Below are 20,944 nucleotides of genomic sequence, written 5' to 3' on the forward strand. Positions count from 1 at the left end.
GTTTACATACTCTGGCCAGCCTTAGCTTTGTAGGTCGAGTCTGGAGCTTAATATATGTATTTTTAGAACTCTGATCTATATCTACATATGTGTTTAGCTTCCTTACGATATTGCTTATCCATTTATGCCTATCCTTGCGAGTGTGCATCGATTTTCTGTTTTCGATTTTCTTTATCTTCTTCTTCAAGGCTCCTCATTATGATTTTCTTTCAACTATATTTGTTTGTACGCTTTTTTCTTTTAGAGGTTGTAATACCATGCCACCTCTGCTTTACGATTTAAGCGTAAGGCTTTGTGTGGTAGGGTTTAACAGGTGGTGACGTCGGCGGCAAGCTTCGGAGGTGGCCACATTGACTGCTGCTGTCAGAGGTGTGAGTAGATAAAGAGATAGAGAGAGAGAGAGAGAGAGAGAGAGAGAGGGGAAAGAGAACGACTTTGTAAAGTGAGGGAAAAAGTTTTCACGTTTGAATTTATCCTCAAATTAACCATCGGATTAATCTGCTGGTAACATCTTTTGCGTGCCCGAAATGCAACGTTTTACTAAACAACGTTATCGTCAGATCTAGCCCTTAGTAAATCTGACGGTAGTGAGCGCGTCAAAATTTATTTTCTCCCCAAATATTACCATCGACATTAGCGTCAGAAATAATGTTCTGACAATAATAAATTAACATGATGAATCTATTGCCAAATTCGACGGTAAGTACGATAGAAAACTCACCGTTAACATCTAATGCTAAATCCGACAGTGAATCTGATGATATTCAGTGTTTTTATTGTAGTGCCGGGTTGCGATTTGAGACACCTGAGTAAGACACAAGGATTGTGGTTTGTCCCACTTGCTGCAGGTTAAGTGGGGATGGTGGCCTCATCCCGCCCACAGTGAGGATGGTGGTGTTATCCTACTCACGAGAAAAATAGAATTGATTAATTGATAAAGAGATTAGGATTAAATTGATTAATTGATAAATGGATATCTGATGCAAAATTTTTCAAAACCACAACTCGGCAAGTGCACCGAATCATATCAAGTAATATCACAGTGAGTGAGTTATCGTTTTTACGAGGATTAAAGGACTAAGCAACAATGATTAATTGACTATTCTAATTAGATAAATCAAGAAACAGAAGAATGAATGAGGAATTATAGAAATCGTATAAACAAAGACAATAAAATAGCAAACAATGAGTGAATGATGACAATGATGGTGAGGATGTTAAGATTTTAGAGATGTTCACTCTCTAGGTAAACAATCCTTATGTTCCTTTATTTGAGGCAATGCAGAATCAATCACGACACATCATTATTAATCAAATTCCAATTCCTTGGCAATTAAATTTCTCTTTAACCTAATTAATTGCTAATTCCTTAGTCAATTATTTAAGAAAAGAGGTTAAGAACAAAATCAATTTAATTTCAAATAAGATTTAAGAATATTCCTAAACAATTGAAATTTACAAGAAAGAATGATTTCTAAAAGTTTTCTAATCCGAATTTTATGTCACTTACTTAAACTAGAGCAATTGAGAATCCCAAAGTGTCGCACACTCTTTGAAACACTATTCCTAGTTATATAAAAAAGTAGCGAGAAAGAGTTTTCAAGCTAATTCCAATATTACTTTTTCCAAAATAATATTTAGATCCTAAAATGAAATTAGAATGTTTTCCAACAATTCTAAATCTTTAGGGATGAAGAACGAAAATTCAGTTATGAAATAGATCAAAGCATAAACCTAAATAAAGTAAAACATTTAGATTAATAATTCATAAAAAGATGAATAGAGCTCCTAACCTTAATAAAGGAGATTAATTTCTCACGGTGGAATGAAAAGAAAACTGTAAAGTGTGGTGTTTATGGTGATGTCTGTGGATAAAGTTTTCGGACTTACTAAAAATTAAAAACTAAACCTAGAATTTAAACTAAAACTAAATCAAAACAAAATCAAATCTAATCCAAATCAAATATTTTCTTAATGACTCTTAATTAATTAATGATCTTCCTTGTAATTAAAATTCAGAACTTGATAAGCCTTTTTGAAATCATGAGCTTGAAACTAAATCTTGGGCCAACCAATTAAATGTTTGCAGAATTAAAGGATTAGTAAAGGATTTAGAAGGATCAGTAAAGGATTTAGAAGGATTACGAAGTCCCTGGGAGTGGTCCATAATGCAAGTGTGAGGTGCAACAAATCTTGCGTGAAGCACAAGCCCAAAATGGAGGAATTGGAGGCTTTTGTGATGCTATGTGAGCCGCTGGATGTGGTGCTTGAGGCACATCATATAGTGCATAAAACGCATGAAGGAAAGTCAGGCCCTGAAGGTAAGGATGGAGGCTACGTGAGGCACAAGGAGCTGTGTTAGGCAGAGATGTTGCTGCGTGAGGCGCAAGGTTGAGGGCACTTGAGATGGGACTAGATTCAACTTAAGAGGAAGCTGCCTTAGACGCATCTCCACTATAAACTATTATATATCGTTGAAAATTTATTGAAGTTGTATTTCTAATGTCATTGGGATGGCTTCATTTCGACCTCTATAGATCAAGTTATACTTGCAAGAGTAGGAAAAGGTCAGGGTTGCCAATTCTCTTTGAACTTCCCTTGACTTGTTTTCAATTCGTGGTTCCCTGGAAGGTTGCTTCCTTCAACCTTGGCTTTCTTGTCCTTATCTTTTTCCTTATTCTTGCTCATGTTCAACACTTTCCTATACATACCAAAGCTCAAAGCAACTTCAAGAAATATTGATTAAAAGCACTAAAATCTTAATTAAGAATAAGGAAATCTCTAACTTTATTGAAAGAAATACAAAAGAAAACAACTAAAGATACTCATGCATCAATAAAGAATGGGGGTTAATAGGTTTAATAAATTAGGAAATTGCTAAAATATGTTGATATTGATTAATTGTGGCCTAATGGCTGAATTTACAAGTACGAAGGTTTGTCCCACTTGCGTGGCAAAGTCTGGGTGTTATCCCGCTTTAATGTTGAGTGGATATTTATTTTGAACAAGGACAGAGGTTTGTCCCGCTTGCATATTGATGTGGCACTACCTCCAGGTGAAGGTGTTAGGGCACTCTACCTCAGAGTTATTCCTCCTGGGGATGCAGTTGCAGTGAGAAAGTGGAGAAGGTGATAAGGCACTCTCCCTAGAAATATTTTCCCCCACCACATCTTTTGATTTTCGGTTGGAAGTGGGAAAGGTGGTAGAAAACTCTCCCTCAGAATATTTTTTCCACATTCTCTTTTGATTGTCGGTTGGGAGTGGGAAAGGTGGTAGGCTACTCTCCCATGGAATATTTTTCTTACATCCTCTTTTAATTGTGCATGCTGAAAGTGGGGAAGGTGGTTGGGCTCTCTTTCTCAGAATATTTCCCCCCACATCTTTCTCTGGTTGTAAGGTGGTTGGGCACTATCCCACATCCATGGAAAGGTGGTAGGGTACTCTCTCTCGGAACATTTTTCCCTGAGTATACCTCCAAGAGAAGGAGGTAGGGCACTCTCCCTCAGAATTATTCCTCCTAGGGATGCACAATAAAGAGACTGATCCAGGAGATGTCAACCAGATTTGTGTCGGGTTTGGCAGAATAACCGACACGTGGGCTCACGGCTAGTAGGACAGGCAGGCATCATGTGCATTTGTTTGCTATTGTTTGGGTGTGTATATTTTATTTGGTTTGTCTATCTAAATATTTTATTAATTGCTAACGTATTACTTGCTATACTTGCCCTCTAATTGTGTTTGCTTTGTACTATGTATTGTTTGTGTATGATTTTACTATTGGGACCTGAGACATGGGAATGAATGAGATCGGTGGTAGTTTAAAATATGTTAAAACTAGAAAATTAACCCGCATTGATTAATGTTTGTGATTTAAATTATTGAATTAAGCATTGGATTGAATAATTGGATATTGAAGTAATGTTGAGATTTGATTGTAAATGATTGAGGCTAGAGACGATTAATGATGACTGAAACTTAGTGAATAACCATGTTTAGATTAGAAAGAACCCTAGACTTGAACCTTGAATTTTGGGAGATTAAGATTTCCTAAGGGATTCATGTTGATTTACATATTCTCTCTTTGGAATTATTACCCTACAAGGAACCTTTGGGTTCTCACCTGTTAGGGATTTGTTGATTTACAGATATAGGACATGACGCACCTCAATGAGTGTGTTGGACTCTTGATGTAGCGAAGAAGTCATCTATTGGAGTTTATTTTGCATTCTGTTGTGTCTTTTCTCCGCTATTGAGTATTGTATTATGTATTCCTCTTAGAGGTTTTATTTTGGAAAAGCAGGTTATTTTTTATATTCTTTGGGTTTGTATTATGTTCTAGCCGGCCTTTTCTTCATTGTTCGAGACTAATACTTTATGTATTTTACCTCTGGATCTTACATATATATAAATATATATTATCTCTTTTGTTTCTATATATCGATGCTTTCTTATTTTTAATGCAACGCTTCGCGTGTGATGACGATTATCGCTTTTGTTTATCCTCTTTTCACATGCCCCTAGTTATATCATTATTCTTTAAAATACTATGTATGTAAATTTTTTATTTAGGTGTTGTAATGCCTCATCACCTTTGACTTATGACTATAGTGTAAGGCCTTGTGTGATAAGGTGTTATATTATGGTATCAGAGCAGTTCGTTCCTGTAGAGCCTGAGGAATCGACTGACTATGCTTCTCATATCTGGATAATGTTTGTGTGCTATTTACAATATCTGACTGACAAATATAGAATAATTGTTCATGACCATGCTTTTGGGACTTTGAAGTACTAGACTTGAGATATTAAGACTGTTCACCTTGATATCAATTGTTTGGTGTGAATAGGACCCGAATAGCGTCTCATGGACATAGACGAGGACAGAGAGATTATGAGGGACCCAGACTGGCAAACAATCCTGTTGACTTCATGGCTGCTTTGGAGAACATGGCTATCGTTATGTAAGCTACTGCTAAGGTTTTGGGATAGCAGGCCAGAAATGGAAACAGCGGAGGTAATGGAGCTAATGGGGGAAATGGAAAGCCAATGACTTTGGCCACATTCTTGAAGGTGAATCCACTAATCTTCAGGGGTACTGAAAGAGCGGAAGATTGATGGTTTAGAAGTTATGGTAAATACTCGTTGCAAGTATAGTTACTAAACCAAGCAATCAACCTTTCTTACAAACGTTTTGGTTGTCACAAGTAACAAACCCCTTAAAATTGATAACCGAGTATTTAAACCTCGGGTCGTCTTCTCAAGGAACTGCAGGGAAGTATGTTCTTATTATTGGTTATGGAGATTGTAAATTCAGGGTTTTAAGAATGAGGAACAAATATGACAAATGATTTAAATAGCAATTAAAATAAATAAATACTGTAAAGCAAACTTTTGGCAAGGTATGAGAAATTGGAAGTCCAAATTAGTTACCCTTCTCAACAATAAAGAAGACTAAATCTTAATTCTACTTAGTTAACCTTTGCTGAAGCGAAGGAAAGTCAAGGGATTAATTAGTTTGATCTTCGAATCCTATTTATTTCCTAAGAAAAGATTGGGATTATTGAAGTTCAATTCAATTGGCAAGATAACAATTATCAATTATGCTGTTGAATTGGATAACTCCTGAGTTACTGATTTCTTAACCAAAACCAAAAGGGAAAAAGTAAATCTACTGAAATAAAAATGTCTTCAGATGGGAAGCAATAATCATGTAATTAAAAGAAAGCAATAATAACTGAAATACCTCAAATAACATTAATAAGGGAAATTATTATCCAACATGAAGGGTTCATAAACTAAATTGGAAAAATAAATAAAAAAAAAGAACCTGGGATTGAGAGTTACTCCTAAAACTAAGAGAAGTCCTAAACCCTAAGAGAGAGAGAGGAGAGAACCTCTCTCAAAACTAGATCTAAATCATGGAAAGTAACTAAATTGGCGAACTCTCCCTGAATGGATGCATTCCCACACTTTATAACCTCTGGTCTATGCCTTCTGGACTTGGATTGGGCCAAAAAGGGCTTCAGAAATCGCTAGAAGCGTTTTCTGCAATTTCTGGTGCGTGGCCTCTGTTACGCGTCCGCGTGGGTCACGCGGTCGCGTCATTCGGAGCTTTTCTTGCCACGCGGTCGCGTCAGTCATGCGACCGCGTCATGTGCGTTCTGCTTAGGCGCGCGGTCGCGTCAGTCATGCGGCCACGTCGCTGCTTCTTTGCGCTTTGGCATGCGTCCGCGTCGCCCATGCGATCGTGTGGATGCATGCCAGTTTCTTCAGAAGCTCCGTTTTGTGCTTTCCTTCCATTTTTTGTATGTTTCCTTTCCAGCCTTTAAGTTATTCCTACCTTAGAAGATCTGAAAACTACTCAACACACTAATCACGGCATCGAATGGAATTAAAGGTGATTAAAATAATTAATTTAAAAGCATAGGAAACATGTTTTTCACATACATCACATAATAAAGAAGGGAAGGTAAAACCATGCAATTAACATGAATAAGTGGGTGAAGGATTGAATAAATCACTCAAACTAAGCACAAAATATATCATAAAATATGGGTTTATCAACCTCCCCACACTTAAACAATAGCATGTCCTCATGCTAAATCCAAGGTAATAAATAAGGTTAAAGTGATGGAATGTCATGCAGTGCAACCTAATCTAAATGCAACTACCTAAATGCATCATACAATTCTAATTTATTCACTCATATATAAAGCTTACAGGTAGTTAAATTAATTCACATTCTCAAGGAGTCATATATGTATATATAGCCAAGCCTTAGATAATCAATAAGCACTTTTACCATTGAGATGGGAGAAAAAGCATTTTATGAACTTGCAAGACAATCAGATAATTCAAACAGAGATAAATGTTAATGAGCTATTGAACCCTCACTGGATTTGTGTTTACTCTCTAGTCACTCAGTGTTTATTGGGTTAATCACTCTATTCCTCTTTTTATTCTTCCTTTCTATAACTTTGTTCTTCATCTAACCAATCAATAATTATAGAATACAGTCATACCAAAAATCATGAGGTCTTTCATTAAGGTTGTAATGGGGCCAAGGTAAAGGTAAGGATATATGTATAAGGCTAAGTGAGCTAATAAGTGAATCCTTAATTAGACTAAGATCTCACCTAACATACATACTTAGTAAAACAAAACTTCTTTACCTATTTTCCCATATTTTCCCACTTGATGTTACATGCTCATGTTTCAATTTTTATTTTTATCCCATGTGCATTGCTTTTATTTTGCATTTGGGAAATTCTTTTGTATCCCCTTTATTAAATACTAAAAAATAACTTTTCTTTTTTTTTCTTTTTTTTAATGCACATGGTAATTTAGTCACTTTGATTTCTCATGAGCATGCTTCCCAAAATTTCTTAATTAGAGTTATTTTATTCCTTTCAACTTTTCTACCTTTTGTTTTTATCATCCATGTTCCCAATAGGTTTCCCACATTTTAAACTATTCATAATTTTCTATCTTAAGTTAACCAAGGATTCAACTTGGGATTTTATTTTGTTTTTTTTTTCTACTTAAGGCTAGTAGTGTGGCTAATAGAATAAAAGAGGATTTAAAGGCTCAAGGGGGCTAACAAGGGTGATGTAAAAGGTAGGCTATTTTGGGATAAGTGAGCTAAAATCAAATAATGGCCTCAATCACTCTCTTGGTATATATCTACATTCTATAATCGGACATATAGATTAAAACAAAGTAAAGAATACCAGAATATACAAGAAGGGCGGAACACACAAGAATAAAAATTATGGTTTGAATGTAACCATACAATTAAGCTCAAAACTCACAGGCTATGTGTTCTCTAGCTCAAAAATCATTTATCACTTATGTATGTCATGCAGGTTTAGTTAAAAATTCTCATTATTCTCAATGTAAAACTTATATTGAATGGCTTTAAAGTTCTAGTGTTTCTCCTTGATGAAGTATTGTTAACTAACATGTAATGCTATATATACAAGGTGTGGATTGTTTTGATTCTGTTAAAGTCTCTAGTTTACTTTCCTTTTTATATTTTCCAATTTAAACTAAGCTATCTTATGCTAAAAAGGGTAAACTATACTAATTAATCCACAATTTCTATAAGTAATAAGTTAGAATTGCAACTAAACTAAGTGGCTAAAATATGAACTAAAAATGCAAAATGCAGAAATAGAATAAAAATAGATGAAAGTAGTAATGTATAAGTACTCAGAAAATAAAATAAAAAATAAAAGAAAATACAGAAAAATATCCAAAATAAAAGAAAAAGAGTCTGTAGTGGTTCACCAAAATAATACGCCAGAGATGGCGACCTCTTGACACTTAAAATGTAGCATCGTCCCCGATGCTCACTCAAGCCGGGTGTGAAGGGGTGTCATCACTGGAAGGGATGGTAGTTGGGGTCTCAGTGGTGGCTGGCTAAATGTCCGGCTGCTGGAGAGGAGGGGCTGTCTAAATGGGGATCTCAGGATCTACAGCCTGGATCTGATGTGGGACCTCTGCCTGTGGGGCAGCCTGCTCGGCCTCTCCCTAGGGATGGGTCTCTGCCTCGGGCGCATCCGCCTCCTCCATAGATGCCTCGGATGGTGTGTCAGGCTCGAAGGGGATGTCGCCGGATCGTATCATCAGCTTCAGGTGCTCATAGCGTCGCTTGTTGTGACACTCCATCTAGTCAAGTCGTCGAAACAAGCGGTGCACCAGATGATAGACAGGCTCTGCGGCAGGTGGAGGTGCAGTGGTGGTGGCAGGGGTAGGTGGTGCAGCAGTGGAGGAAGAGGGACCGGCAGATGGTGTAGCTGTATCATCAGCAGTGGTAGTCAGGAATGGAGGTCTGTAGCCCAAGGCCAGGAAGTTCCTGCTGTGTGGGATAATCTTCTTGCATTCTGTAGCAGGTGGCCTCTCATCAGCATCCTCCCATGGCACGTCAGCTCGACGGCCCAGCTGTGTAACCAGATAGGGAAAGGGAAGAGTGCCTCGGACGTGGACCCTGGCCATATAGTACTGGATAAAGCGTGGCAGGTACAGGTCCTTGCCCTCCATCACACACCAAAGGAGGGTGATCATAGCGGCTGGTATCTCAGTCTCGTGAGTACTCAGCATAATGTAGTTACTGAATATCTGATGCCATAGCTGAGCCTCATCATTCAGGTAAATTCGCTTGATCCCTTTCGGTATGGTGGTGTTCTGACCCATGATCCAAGGAACTGTCGGGTCAAGGGCGATCCTCACCTTTACTGCATCCCAGTCAAATCGCATATAGCGCATATCCTCCTTAGCTTTCTGATAGCCATCTGTCTAATCAGTCTTAGGCAGAAGTTTCAAAATCTCTTCTATTGCCTCCTCAGTAACCAGAATCTGCTTCCCTCTGAGGTTCACTGCATCTAGGGAAGTTTTGAAGTAGTTGCAGTAGAATTCCCTAACCCAAGATGCATTAACCTCAGTCAGAGGTCTCTCCAGAAAGAACCAGAGGGATATCTCACCTTATACTTGCTCAAAATTAATGTTTCTTGGCCCTCAAGTCAAGTTAAGCATGATTCCTAAGGAAGAACATCAAGAAAACACATGTTTAAGCATGTTTCCTTGAAAACCGCATTGAAGAGGGAGGGAGACAGCCATCTCACCTTATTTCCAGCCATGATATGTTATATGGTTATGTAGAGGAAGAAGAGAGGATCATTTTGGTGAAATCGGAGTTTTGATTTGAGTTTTAGTTCAGAAGAAATCAAGCTTTGAAGACTAAATGTTCATGAAAGTTTCTCTCTTTTCTCTCCTGTTATTTTTGGCATAAATAAAGAAATGAGACAGCCTTGGAGGTCTTGGGGGGTGTAAGATGAGTTTTGATTGGTTGGCTTGGAGGTGGGTTAAAATAATATTAAAATATCTCTGGTGTATAACTACTAAAACAAGGTGTATCAGAACACTTGTAAAAACATCTCTAAAAATTCTTTTCTAAGCTACTAGCATAAATGACACTAGTAACATATTTAATATGAGAATAGAGCATGTATGATGAGGCCTTAGCATTGCTAAAGTCATCAGGGAGTGTTGGTGCTAAGCTGCACCAGTAAACTGTGAACTCGGTTAAACCGATTTTCTGTTTTTAACTAAAACTGACCAGGTAACTTTATAATATCATTCAAGAAGCTTCTAATACTCATATAATAATGATATTATACTTTTATCTCTCTTCTCTCATGAATCGAGTCCGGTTCATCAAATTGAGACTATCTACGAAGAACAGAATCAAAACTCCTAACCGATATAGTTTAAAACTAGGTTTTTCGCGATTGCATTGTCGGGCTTATCTCCACTAAGGTCCTGAATTAAAGATAACATAATGATAATGAAGATTGAGATTCTTGACGATATAGCAGAGGTTCTCCCCTTACTGATCTTCTGAAAAAATCCGTACTTTCAGAAAGGATCTCGCGTACTCGAAAACCAGGGTTGTTACACTCAGTATGGTAACAGTGCCTGACACTCGTTCTTGCAACCAAGGGATGTTGTATTGGTAAGATTTTTCTCTTTAATATTACCTCGTTGTGAGTATAGCCTACCAACAACAAGCCTTGGGGTCAAATTTAGAAGAGGGATTTGGTTGTCACAATTTCAACCCCAATAGAAATAACCGAAGTATTCAAACCTCGGGTCGTCTCACGAAGAATGGGCAAACATGCGCTTCGACATTAGTTAGAAATCCGGGGTTGAGAGTTATGAACATAAAAGTAAATGGAAAACTTAACAAACAAGTAATCTTAAATTGCAACAAACGAATTCAACTATGTAAGCAAAAACCAAGCAATTCCAATGAGCAAGCAATATTCTACTCAATTCTACCTTAAGCTAAACGAATAACTACTACTAAGATACGTGAAATTGGAAATCGGGTTTCAAATATGAATGCTAAAAACAACTTTTGGCTAGGCATGGGAATTGGGGTCACAATCATTGTCCAACACTTCATCTTGACAATTATGAGGAACCAAGCTCATTAAGTCTACTCCCAAGTCTTAAGTACGTGATATCTATCCCTAAACTTAAAGTACGTCAAATGGCCCTGGCCACATCAACCCATAAGTCCCAACCTACCTACTAATTAGATTAGTAGTGGGTTGGCGTCAATGAGTATCAAATTGACCACCTAGGGCTCCCAAATCATCAAATCCATTAGACCCAATGACTCAAGTTTACCCAATTCCCTTGACCTAGGCCAAGAGTGTGAAAAACTACTCCATAATCAAGGTAAACAATTCATCAAACACTTGGTAAGTGCTTATGAAAGACATGTTCCAAATAGTAATTAAATTGAATTCTACAAATACCCACTAACAATGATCAACATACAATTAAACAATCAACAAGATTAAACATAGAAATCATCAATGTAACATCAACAAAACAAGATTCACAACATTCATGAAATGGGTAGAATAACAATTAACAAGAATCATAAAACTATCACTAGATGTAAGAAAGATTATAGCAAGGAAATTAAATTGAACAATTAAAACTGTAATCAACAAAATCCAATTCACAAATCAACAAGGAAAAATCAAAATGGAAACTAGATCTAGAGAGGAACAAGGGTTTCTCTCCCTAGAATCAACCAAGAACCAAGAAAAACTCTCAAAATATGTCTATTTTCCAAAATGACTCTCTCCTCCTTTCCCCTCAGAATTCTTGGGTCTTTTCCATGCAGAAACAGCTTGAAATTGGGCCTCCTTGGCCTCAGAAATCGCTAGGCACGATTTCTCTTAATGAGGTCACGTGCAGCTTCCCACGCGTGTGCGCCATGCGTGCGCGCGCGCCGATAACTTTTGTGATCACTACAAGAAAACACGTTTTTTGCCACGCTTTTAAAGCGTGGCGAAAAGCTCAAAAAAGCGTGGCGATAGCTTTTCGCCACGCTTTTTGAGCTACCGCCACGCTTTTGAAAGGGTGACCTATCAAAGGGTGGCGGTTGCTCTATCGCCACGCTTTTTGCAGCCTATTGCCACGCTTTTTGTTTGCCACGCTTTTTTACAAACTGCCACTTGTAAAAGCGTGGCTATAGGTGGGAAATACGGCCACGCTTTTAAAGCGTGGCGATAGGCAGAGATATGGCCACGCTGTAAAAGCGTGGCGATAGGCAGAGATATGGCCACGCTGTAAAAGCGTGGCGATAGGGTAGATCTGGCCACGCTTTTCAAGCGTGACAGTAGACCAAATACGGCCACGCTGTAAAAGCGTGGCGATAGGGTAGATCTGGCCACGCTTTTTAAGCGTGACAGTAGACCAAATATGGCCACGCTTTTAAAGCGTGGCGAAAGCATGGTAGTAGAGGAGATTTGGCCACGCTTGAAAAACGTGGCTACAAAGCTTAGATACAGCCACGCTTCCTAAGCGTGGCAATAGACAGAGATATGGCCGTATGGCCACGTTTTTAAAGCGTGGCGAAAAAGATGGTCAGTAACCTAATTCCCTTTTTAATCTTCATAAATATATAAAACCTAATATGAATTCATAGATAATTTTATAATTTAGTCAATAACCAATTATCAAGTAATCCAACTTTCATAAAATTGTCACCAAAATAAGTGTGTGATCACATAACAACATACACTAACAAAATACCAAAAGTGAAAATCATAACTACTCATGAATTCTTAATACATGAATTAGAATTCCTAATCAAAGTCATCTTCAAAATACCAAAAGTGTGAAATTCCTAATACATGAATTAGAATTCCTAATCAAAGTCTTCTTGTACTTCATGCATCATCATTGCAAGGTAAATTGTTTTGACCTGTGCCCTGCAAAATAAAAAACACAAATGAACAACTACAAATTGATTTGGCTTTCCTGGCCAGAGCACCCCAAAATCCATTCTCGGACTCATTCAGGTTCTTCATGGAAGTATATTCATAGGCTCTTGAATCCTATATTTACAAGTAATACCATTTTGAATAATCAGAATGGTGCACTAAAAAGAATGCGAGTTTAAGAGAAGCAAAGAGAATGTAGGCATATGCTAAACAAGCATCTTCAATCTTCAATGCATTGATATAACATATTCAAAAAAACAGAAAATGCATAATATTTTCAGTAGATGTACGTTATTTTCATCTGCTTTTTGAGCATGACAAGCTTGGAACTATAATTATATGGACATCATCAAAGCAACTAAACAGCAGGCAGAAGCTTTAACATGTAGACTAATATCTAAATGGAAGAAGTCATCAAATGTATTACAGACATAAACAATCATAGTAGAAAAATACAGACATACACAAAAATATTACACTCTAAAAGACCAGAGACATTACTGGTAATAAAGTCTTTTAAGGAGTCAAAATAACAGAGTTCATATCCACAGTCCACTGCACTTTAACTTATCTCCTCTAGGTCCAGGCTGATCTCCATTTTCACATTGCCACTATTTATTCAGAGTTTTAGACCATATTGCAAGCTTTTTTATTTCTAATCCAGCGGTTTCAGTCACTGAATCTCCATTTACTAGCAGGATATTTTTCTTTCTTCACTTACAATCCTAAATTAGTTCTATCCTTAGTCAACTAGAGACCAACTAACCTGGTCAAGCTAAGTAGGACTTCTATAGATAAAACTCCTCCAGCTAGTAAATACAAGACTTGAATAGACTTTATTAAAGTGAAATAGCACTCACCTTTTGTTGAAATTGAAGCCTACTATTTGACTATTTCTCTCTCAATTTTATCTCTTTTTTAACAAAATAAAGAATGTGAATCATGCCACAATTTTACCTACATCATCTTTGTGTGGAATGTGAGTTGCTTCGGAGGAGCGAGGAGTATTTTTTGCTTTGCTACTTGAGGTATCCACAGGAGAATCTTGGGCAGCTTGAACTAAGGCTGTTACCTCTTCATTGCTCATTCCAGGGTTGAGTTGGTGCACCAATATCTTTAATAAACCACACACACCATCCATCTTCTTCTCTAATGATGAGACCTTAGTGTTATATTCAACTTTTATGTGGCGAATCTCCTCATCTTTTTTAAGAGAGCTTCTTGTAATCGAAGCCCCATAACAACGAAGTCGACCTGGTTGGTCCTTTCCTAACACTCCTACAAATGCATCCTCTTCATTTTCTCCTGCTTCTAAGCGGCTCTGAAGTTCAGTCTATCAAAAAGCAACAACCAATAGAGTTCAAAGTCGCATTAACTCAATTTAGATAGAAATCACATCAGAATTCATAATGTACATATCCAAAATACAAATACAAACAACTCACAATTGTGGCTTGTGTTTTAGCATCAATTTCTTTTCCTTTTTTACTTGTACGAGTTGCTATGAAAACTTCAGCCCTTGATGGTTCTTCACTGTTCTCTTTAGAGTCACGCTAAAATACATAGAGAAAAGTTTACATGAAGCATACTAACTAGGCAACTACACCATGAATACATATAAAAGAGAAATCACAAAGAATAAGTTATATTACCAGCTGCTTACGCACTATTCCAAAATTTGTGGATCCCATTCGGTGAGGACATGTTTGTTTTAACCTATTTTCAGTATTCTTAGCAGAGATAGCCTAAATATAAAGAATCAATGAAGAATCAAATTTCTTCCAAAACACTTAAGTTTAGGAACATGAAGAATCAATGATAGTATGCTTGATGGTATAGGAAAAAATAAAAGGCAATGTTACCTTGATGGCCGGAAGACTCCAATACCGAATTAGTTTGCGAAATTGAACCTCGGGAATCTCTAATGGCCGGTTCTTTATCATTTCTTTCTTTGTCTTGTACTTCACGAAATGCTCTTTTTTTATTTCTCTCTTATATTTTTTCCATGCACCACAAAATCCCCGCATTACCCACGGCTTTGAACTTATGGGAAGAATGAACTTTTGCTATGCAACACAACACATTAGAATATCAACAGTTAGCACAAATAACGTGACAAATAAATTAACAAAAAATTATCTATAATGCCATATTTACATACATTGGCATACTCCCACATTTCCTCTTTGAGTTTACTAGGCACACCATGCCAACTAGTATATAACAAAGTCACAAAACGAGGGTTTCTAACTGTTGTGCCCAATAGTTGGTTGAGGTCAGATACAACCTCGTTGGTTGGACCTATAGGCTGCCCTTGAAAAAATTCCACCTCCCGTCGATCATTAAAATCTGTGGCATGAAGCTTTTTGCACGTAGTTTTCCCACGGGTTTTCTTCTTTATTGTGCCTAAGTCCGAATAAAATAACATAATTCAATTGAGAAGTAATATAAGCTCTAATTAGACAATAAAGTAAACAAGAAAAGTACCTTCATTACTAGTTTGTCCTCCACTACCCGCATCATTTGCATTATCATCAAGCTCATTTTCTTCATCTTCCTCATCTTCTTCATCTTCCAAATTTATCCCATGTACCTTAAAATACATGTCAAGACTCATTCCTTTTTTATTTGAAGTTGCACTCATCTCGCTTGTATCTTCTCCGTCATCATCAGAATTTATATTATTTTGATCCATGGCATCAGGTTCAGCAGTCCTTTGATTCCTAGTTTTAGAGTTCTTTTCAACTTCAAACATTGTCCCATTTCCATTATGCGTGCATTCTTGAAAAAGTGCCGTTGGTTGAGCCTTCCTTGTTTTCTTCGAAGTCCTAAGTTGCTCTTCAAATGCATCCTCCACTATTGTGATGGGTTGTTTGCTTGTTGGATCCTTTGGAGCTTGAGCTTGCAAGCTAACCTTCTCATTTTCAGCCATGATCCTTTCTCTCTTAATATTGTATTGTTTGAGCAATTCAGCACTTGACTTCACTTGTGTAACCTCAAAGGAATTGTTTTTTTTTGGGCTTTTTCCTTTCATTTTTTGGCCTAAGGTAAGTATCCGTTTTCTCTTAGTGATCTCCCCTTTTTCCATTCTGCATACACAAAATAATAACAATTAATAAAATGCTAACTAAATAATAATTAAATGAGCATAATCAACTGAAGCAAGTAATTAACTAAGCAAAACAACTAAGGAAAGTGGGTTGTTTAGGATTCTACCAAAAACACTTGTCAAGATGTTTCAGAGTCAAAGTCATCCATGTACTCATATTCGCTTTCCTCGTCTTCCTCACAATATTGTTTGGCAAACATGTTTTGATCCATATCTATAATAGTTGCTCGTAGATCATTCCTCACTAGATCAATTTCACCATTATCATTTGGAAGACTTGGAATCACTTCAGGTTCGCATGGCTCCCTTGCATATATTATGGGAGAATCAGACTCAAGGTCATCACTTACCCTAAATAAGTCTCTTGGAATTGTTTTCATAACATAGTGCTTGTCCCTAACATATGGGTCTTGCACATAAAAGCATTGGTTTACTTGAGATGCCAACACAAATGGTTCTTCTTGGTAGCATTTTCTATTGAAATACACATATGAAAGACCAAAGTTGTCTTTTGCAACTGTATACCACTCACACTTAAACAAGACTACCTTAAATTGGCCATAATAATCTAACTCAAACATATCAACTATTCTACCATAGTAGGCTACTTTTGCTTCAATTGGGTTCTTATCTTTCACACTAGCAAAACTAGGAGTCAATGCCTCTAATGTGACACCACTATTTTGAGTTTTACGTCTCACATCACGGTGCCTTGTATGGAACCTATACCCATTGATAATATAACCTGAAAATCTTTTTGCAACTTGATTTGGACCCCTAGCCAACCCTTTTGCTCAATCAGGCACATCCTTTTTCATGGCACGAATTTTAAACCATTCTGAAAATTGTTGACTGCGGTCCTTGGCTTTCTCCCACTTTGTTCTTCGTGGATTGTTATCATTAACTGCCTCCTCATGCTCTCTGAAGAGATTAAATATTCATAGTCTTAGTTTTTAGTAAGGTTAAATATGATGATTTCAATCTAACAAATGATAATGAATCGAAGAAAATACCTCATGTAGACTTCGATCTTATCACAATTGTTTAGAATGTATGCATGACCTTGTATTTCTGATTTTTCATCTAAAATAAACAAATCTCCCATTCTTCCACCAAGAGGACATCCTTTGCTTGGAAACAAACTAGGAGTTCGCACCTCATCTGAAACACACTCATCGTTGTTCCGAGGGTTTCTATTAAATCTTGTACGAACATCTTCATGCAAATATCTTGAGCAAAAATTGATACACTCATTTGCCAAATATCCCTCGGCAATAGATCCTTCTGGACGACTTCTATTACGAACATACGATTTTAGTGTGCACATATACCGTTCAACAGGGTACATCCAACGATATTGAACTGGACCACCTAACCTCACCTCATTTGCCAAATGAATAGGCAAGTGCACCATTATGTCAAAAAAGCTAGGAGGGAAAATCCTCTCCAATTGGCACAATGTCTCAGCAATCTCTGCTTCTAAGTTAACTACCTCATCCAAGCTAATTACTTTCTGACATATTCGGCGAAAAAATGAACATAATCGAACTAGAGCGATGGCAACATGGTCAGGAAGTATGCTCTTGATTGGTACTTGCAACAAGTAATGCAACATGAAATGAGCATCATGGGTCTTATAACCAGAAATCTTCTTTTCTGTTTCATGCACACATCGAGCAATATTGGAAGCGCTACCGTCTGGTAATTTTGCCGCTTTCAACACACTACAAAAGATTGTTTTCTCTGCTGGAGTCATTGAAAAGCATGCCTTTGCTAACTTAGTTTTTTTTCCATCCTTCGTATCTCTTGGTTGAAGGTTCTTCCTGATACCCATATCTTTAAGGTCAAAACGAGCAGCTGCATGATCTTTCGTCTTTCCGGGAATATCTAAAAGAGTTCCAATTATGCTATCAACTATATTCTTCTCTATGTGCATGACATCAAGGTTGTGTCTAAACATGTTGGACTTCCAATATGGTAACTCAAAAAAGATTGACCGTTTTTTCCAATTTGATATGCCATTCTTTGATCTCTTTTGCTTCTTCCCAAAAGAATTATCCACCTCTCGCAATATATCAAATACAGCTGAACCTTCTAACAACTGTGGTGGAGACCTGAGTTCAGTTTTTCCATTGAAAGATCTTTTGTTATGCCTCCATGGATGATTCATGGGTAAAAACCTTCGGTGATCCATATAAACAGTCTTGTGACTATGTTTCAGATAGATAGAAGAAGTCTCATCATTACAGAATGGACAAGCCAATTTTCCCTTTGTACTCCACCCAGATAACATAGCATATGCAGGGAAGTCATTAATTGTCCACAAAAGGCACGCTCTCATGTTGAATGTTTTGTTTTCTTTCGAATCATATGTTTCGACACCTGACTCCCATAATTCTTTTAATTCTTCAATCAACGGTTGAAGATAGACATCAATGTCATTTCCCGGTGATTGTGGTCCAGGAATAAGTAAAGATAGCATAAAATAATCAGGCTTCATGCTCATCCAAGGGGGTAGATTATACACCATCAGAACAACAGGCCATGTACTGTGTGTACTGCTCAAAGTTCGGAATGGATTGAATCCGTCGCTTGCTAACCCAAGTCTCACATTACGAGGCTCCTTTGCAAAATCTTCATGTCGATTGTCAAATGCTTTCCAAGATTCACCATCGGCAGGATGCCTTAAGGACCCGTCTTTAACGCGCTCATTGTGATGCTAAGACATAGCTTCGACAGTTCTTGTGCACATAAAAAGCCGTTGAAGTCTGGGAATCAAAGGGAAATGCCTTAGAGTTTTCGCAGCAACTTTGCGAGGCTTTCTAGATGAGGTAACATCATCCTCTTCTTCATGATGCTCAATATAACGGGATGTTCCACAGACATGACAAGATGAGTCATTCTCATACCCGTTCCGATACAACATGCAGTCATTGCGACATGCATCGATCTTTTGGTAGTCAAGACCCAAGTTCTTCACCATATTCTTGGTTTTATCAAAAGAAATAGGAATATTCAAATATGGCATTGCTTCTTTCAATAATTCCAAGAGAGAAGTAAATGACGCATTACTCCAACCATGCAAGCATTTTAACAAGTAAAGACGAATGGTAAAGGATAATCTTGTGAATCCTTTACACCCGGGGTATAGTTCTTGGCTTGCCTCGTCTACCAATTTATAAAATTCTTTTGCACATTCGTTAGGCCCCATGTTTTGTCCGTCAACTTGTGTATTATCTCGAAATCTATCACGTAACAACTCATCAATGTTATCATTGCAGTTATATTCACCGCCTATGTCAATGTCAATATCCATAGCAAAAAGTGATTCCCCATGATTAAACCACCGCTTATAACCTTTTACAAAACCGTGGCATATTAGATGATCGTATACGTCATCTCTCTTTAACCAGAATATATTACAACACTTTGCACAAGGGCATTGAATTTCTTCCCCTTGAGGAACTCCCTTTGATGAGAAAGCAAAGTGTAAAAATCTTTCTACACCAACTTGATATTCTTTCTCATGACGTGGTGTATCCATCCAGTCTTTCGACATATCCATCGAAAACCTATATATTTCACGTAGATAGCTAAGTTTCTAAATTGAAGTCCTTACTGTTCGTCTCACTAACTGCAAATCTAGCTTCCTACTTAACTAAGAGACAATATTGTGCAAGCCTCGAAAATAATTTGAAGGCATTAGACATAAAATAACAGAGAAAATTGAATTTTAGCAATGCTTAAAGAAGTGCCTAAAGTGATGAGTGCCTCAGGAAAGCACCAAGTTGCACGCATGACATCAATAATAAATTAATAGATGTATTTAAATTTGCATAAAGCAACCTTAATTACTGTCTTAATCCGTTCCACAACAGCAACAAAATGGTAGCACAGCAGAAGTAGAATTAGAGAGGTAGCAGCGTCAGCGAACAGCTACTCGGCAGCAGCAGATTATTATATTACCACAGGAGCAGCAGAACAAAGAAGTGGCAGTAGTAGTGGATAGATAACTATCGAAAGCCTGAACAAAAATAGACTAAGCCTTAAGTAAATATTAAAATATAAATATGTTTAATATTTTTTAGTATAAATAAATCATTTTTTAACAAATAAATTTTATTAGTAATTATTCACATGTTCGATCATGAGATAAAATGAAACAATTATCTCTCCTCAAGTGGCTCCAAACATCTAACACTATAATAAGCTACATTGAAACCCAAACAAGTAATTAAAAATAGCAAGAGAGTAGAATGTCCTTAAATGACCTAATTCATTTAATAGTATTTAATAGCATTCCCAATTTTAAAATATTATTTTTCTAAATCTATTTTTTCTTAGACAAAAAAGTGAAGGAATAACCATTTTTATCTAAAGCTTTTTTTTCTATATAAAAGAATTATACAACAAAACTTACTTAAGTTGGTCAAGTAATTAATTTATTGTCTATTTAAGTAAGTGTTAAAAATTTGAATTCCTTCTTATATATATAATAATCTATTGGCTAACAACAAATTTTAAAAAGAAATTTGTGACGAATTAGTTCTTACCCTTATAAATTGAAAGATGCTATGAAAAATAAAAAACTATATAATTTTATAAAAAAATAGAATGACATTATAATTATAAATATAAATAAATGATATAAAGGGAAAAGGAAGAAGAACAGTGGAATGTGGATGTATGTGCTCCAATTTATGTGGCGTGGAAAAAAAAAGGAAACAAGAAAAAAAAGAAAAAAGAATAATGAAAGTTTTATGTTCAGTGTGGATGAAGCTACTACTTTGGTCCAGGCTCCACACCTTAAAACTAAGCAATAAACTGCAAAATCTGTGACTAATGGCAGAGAAGACTGAGTAGGGAACGACAGAGACGAAGGCACCAGCAGGGAGGAAGGACCAAAGCCAAAACAGTGGAACCTCTTCAAACTTGTTCTTCTTCTCTCTCAATAGCTTCAGTGTTGTTATTGCTTGTTACTGCAAAAATAATACTTCCAATGTTATTCTATATATTTTCAGGCTTTTTTTTT

At 36.9% G+C, this 20,944-nt stretch overlaps 1 protein-coding gene and 1 pseudogene across 1 annotated transcript; both read right to left on the reverse strand.

The window, feature by feature from the left end:
- Positions 1-12,749: 12,749 nt before the first annotated feature.
- On the reverse strand, positions 12,750-14,494 carry LOC148551031 (uncharacterized). The gene is made up of 4 exons (XM_088494339.1): positions 14,456-14,494; positions 14,249-14,356; positions 13,765-14,136; positions 12,750-12,917 (listed from the first exon to the last, which is right to left on the reverse strand). The coding sequence occupies exons 1-4, from the start codon at positions 14,492-14,494 to the stop codon at positions 12,750-12,752; spliced, it is 687 nt and encodes a 228-aa protein (XP_088350465.1).
- Positions 14,495-16,031: 1,537 nt separating this feature from the next.
- On the reverse strand, positions 16,032-19,456 carry LOC148551032 (uncharacterized; annotated as a pseudogene).
- Positions 19,457-20,944: the final 1,488 nt, after the last annotated feature.

The sequence above is a fragment of the Arachis ipaensis genome, chromosome B7 (genome assembly GCF_059453495.1).
Source record: "Arachis ipaensis isolate K30076 ecotype BB chromosome B7, ASM5945349v1, whole genome shotgun sequence".
NCBI classification, from domain to species: Eukaryota; Viridiplantae; Streptophyta; class Magnoliopsida; order Fabales; family Fabaceae; genus Arachis; species Arachis ipaensis.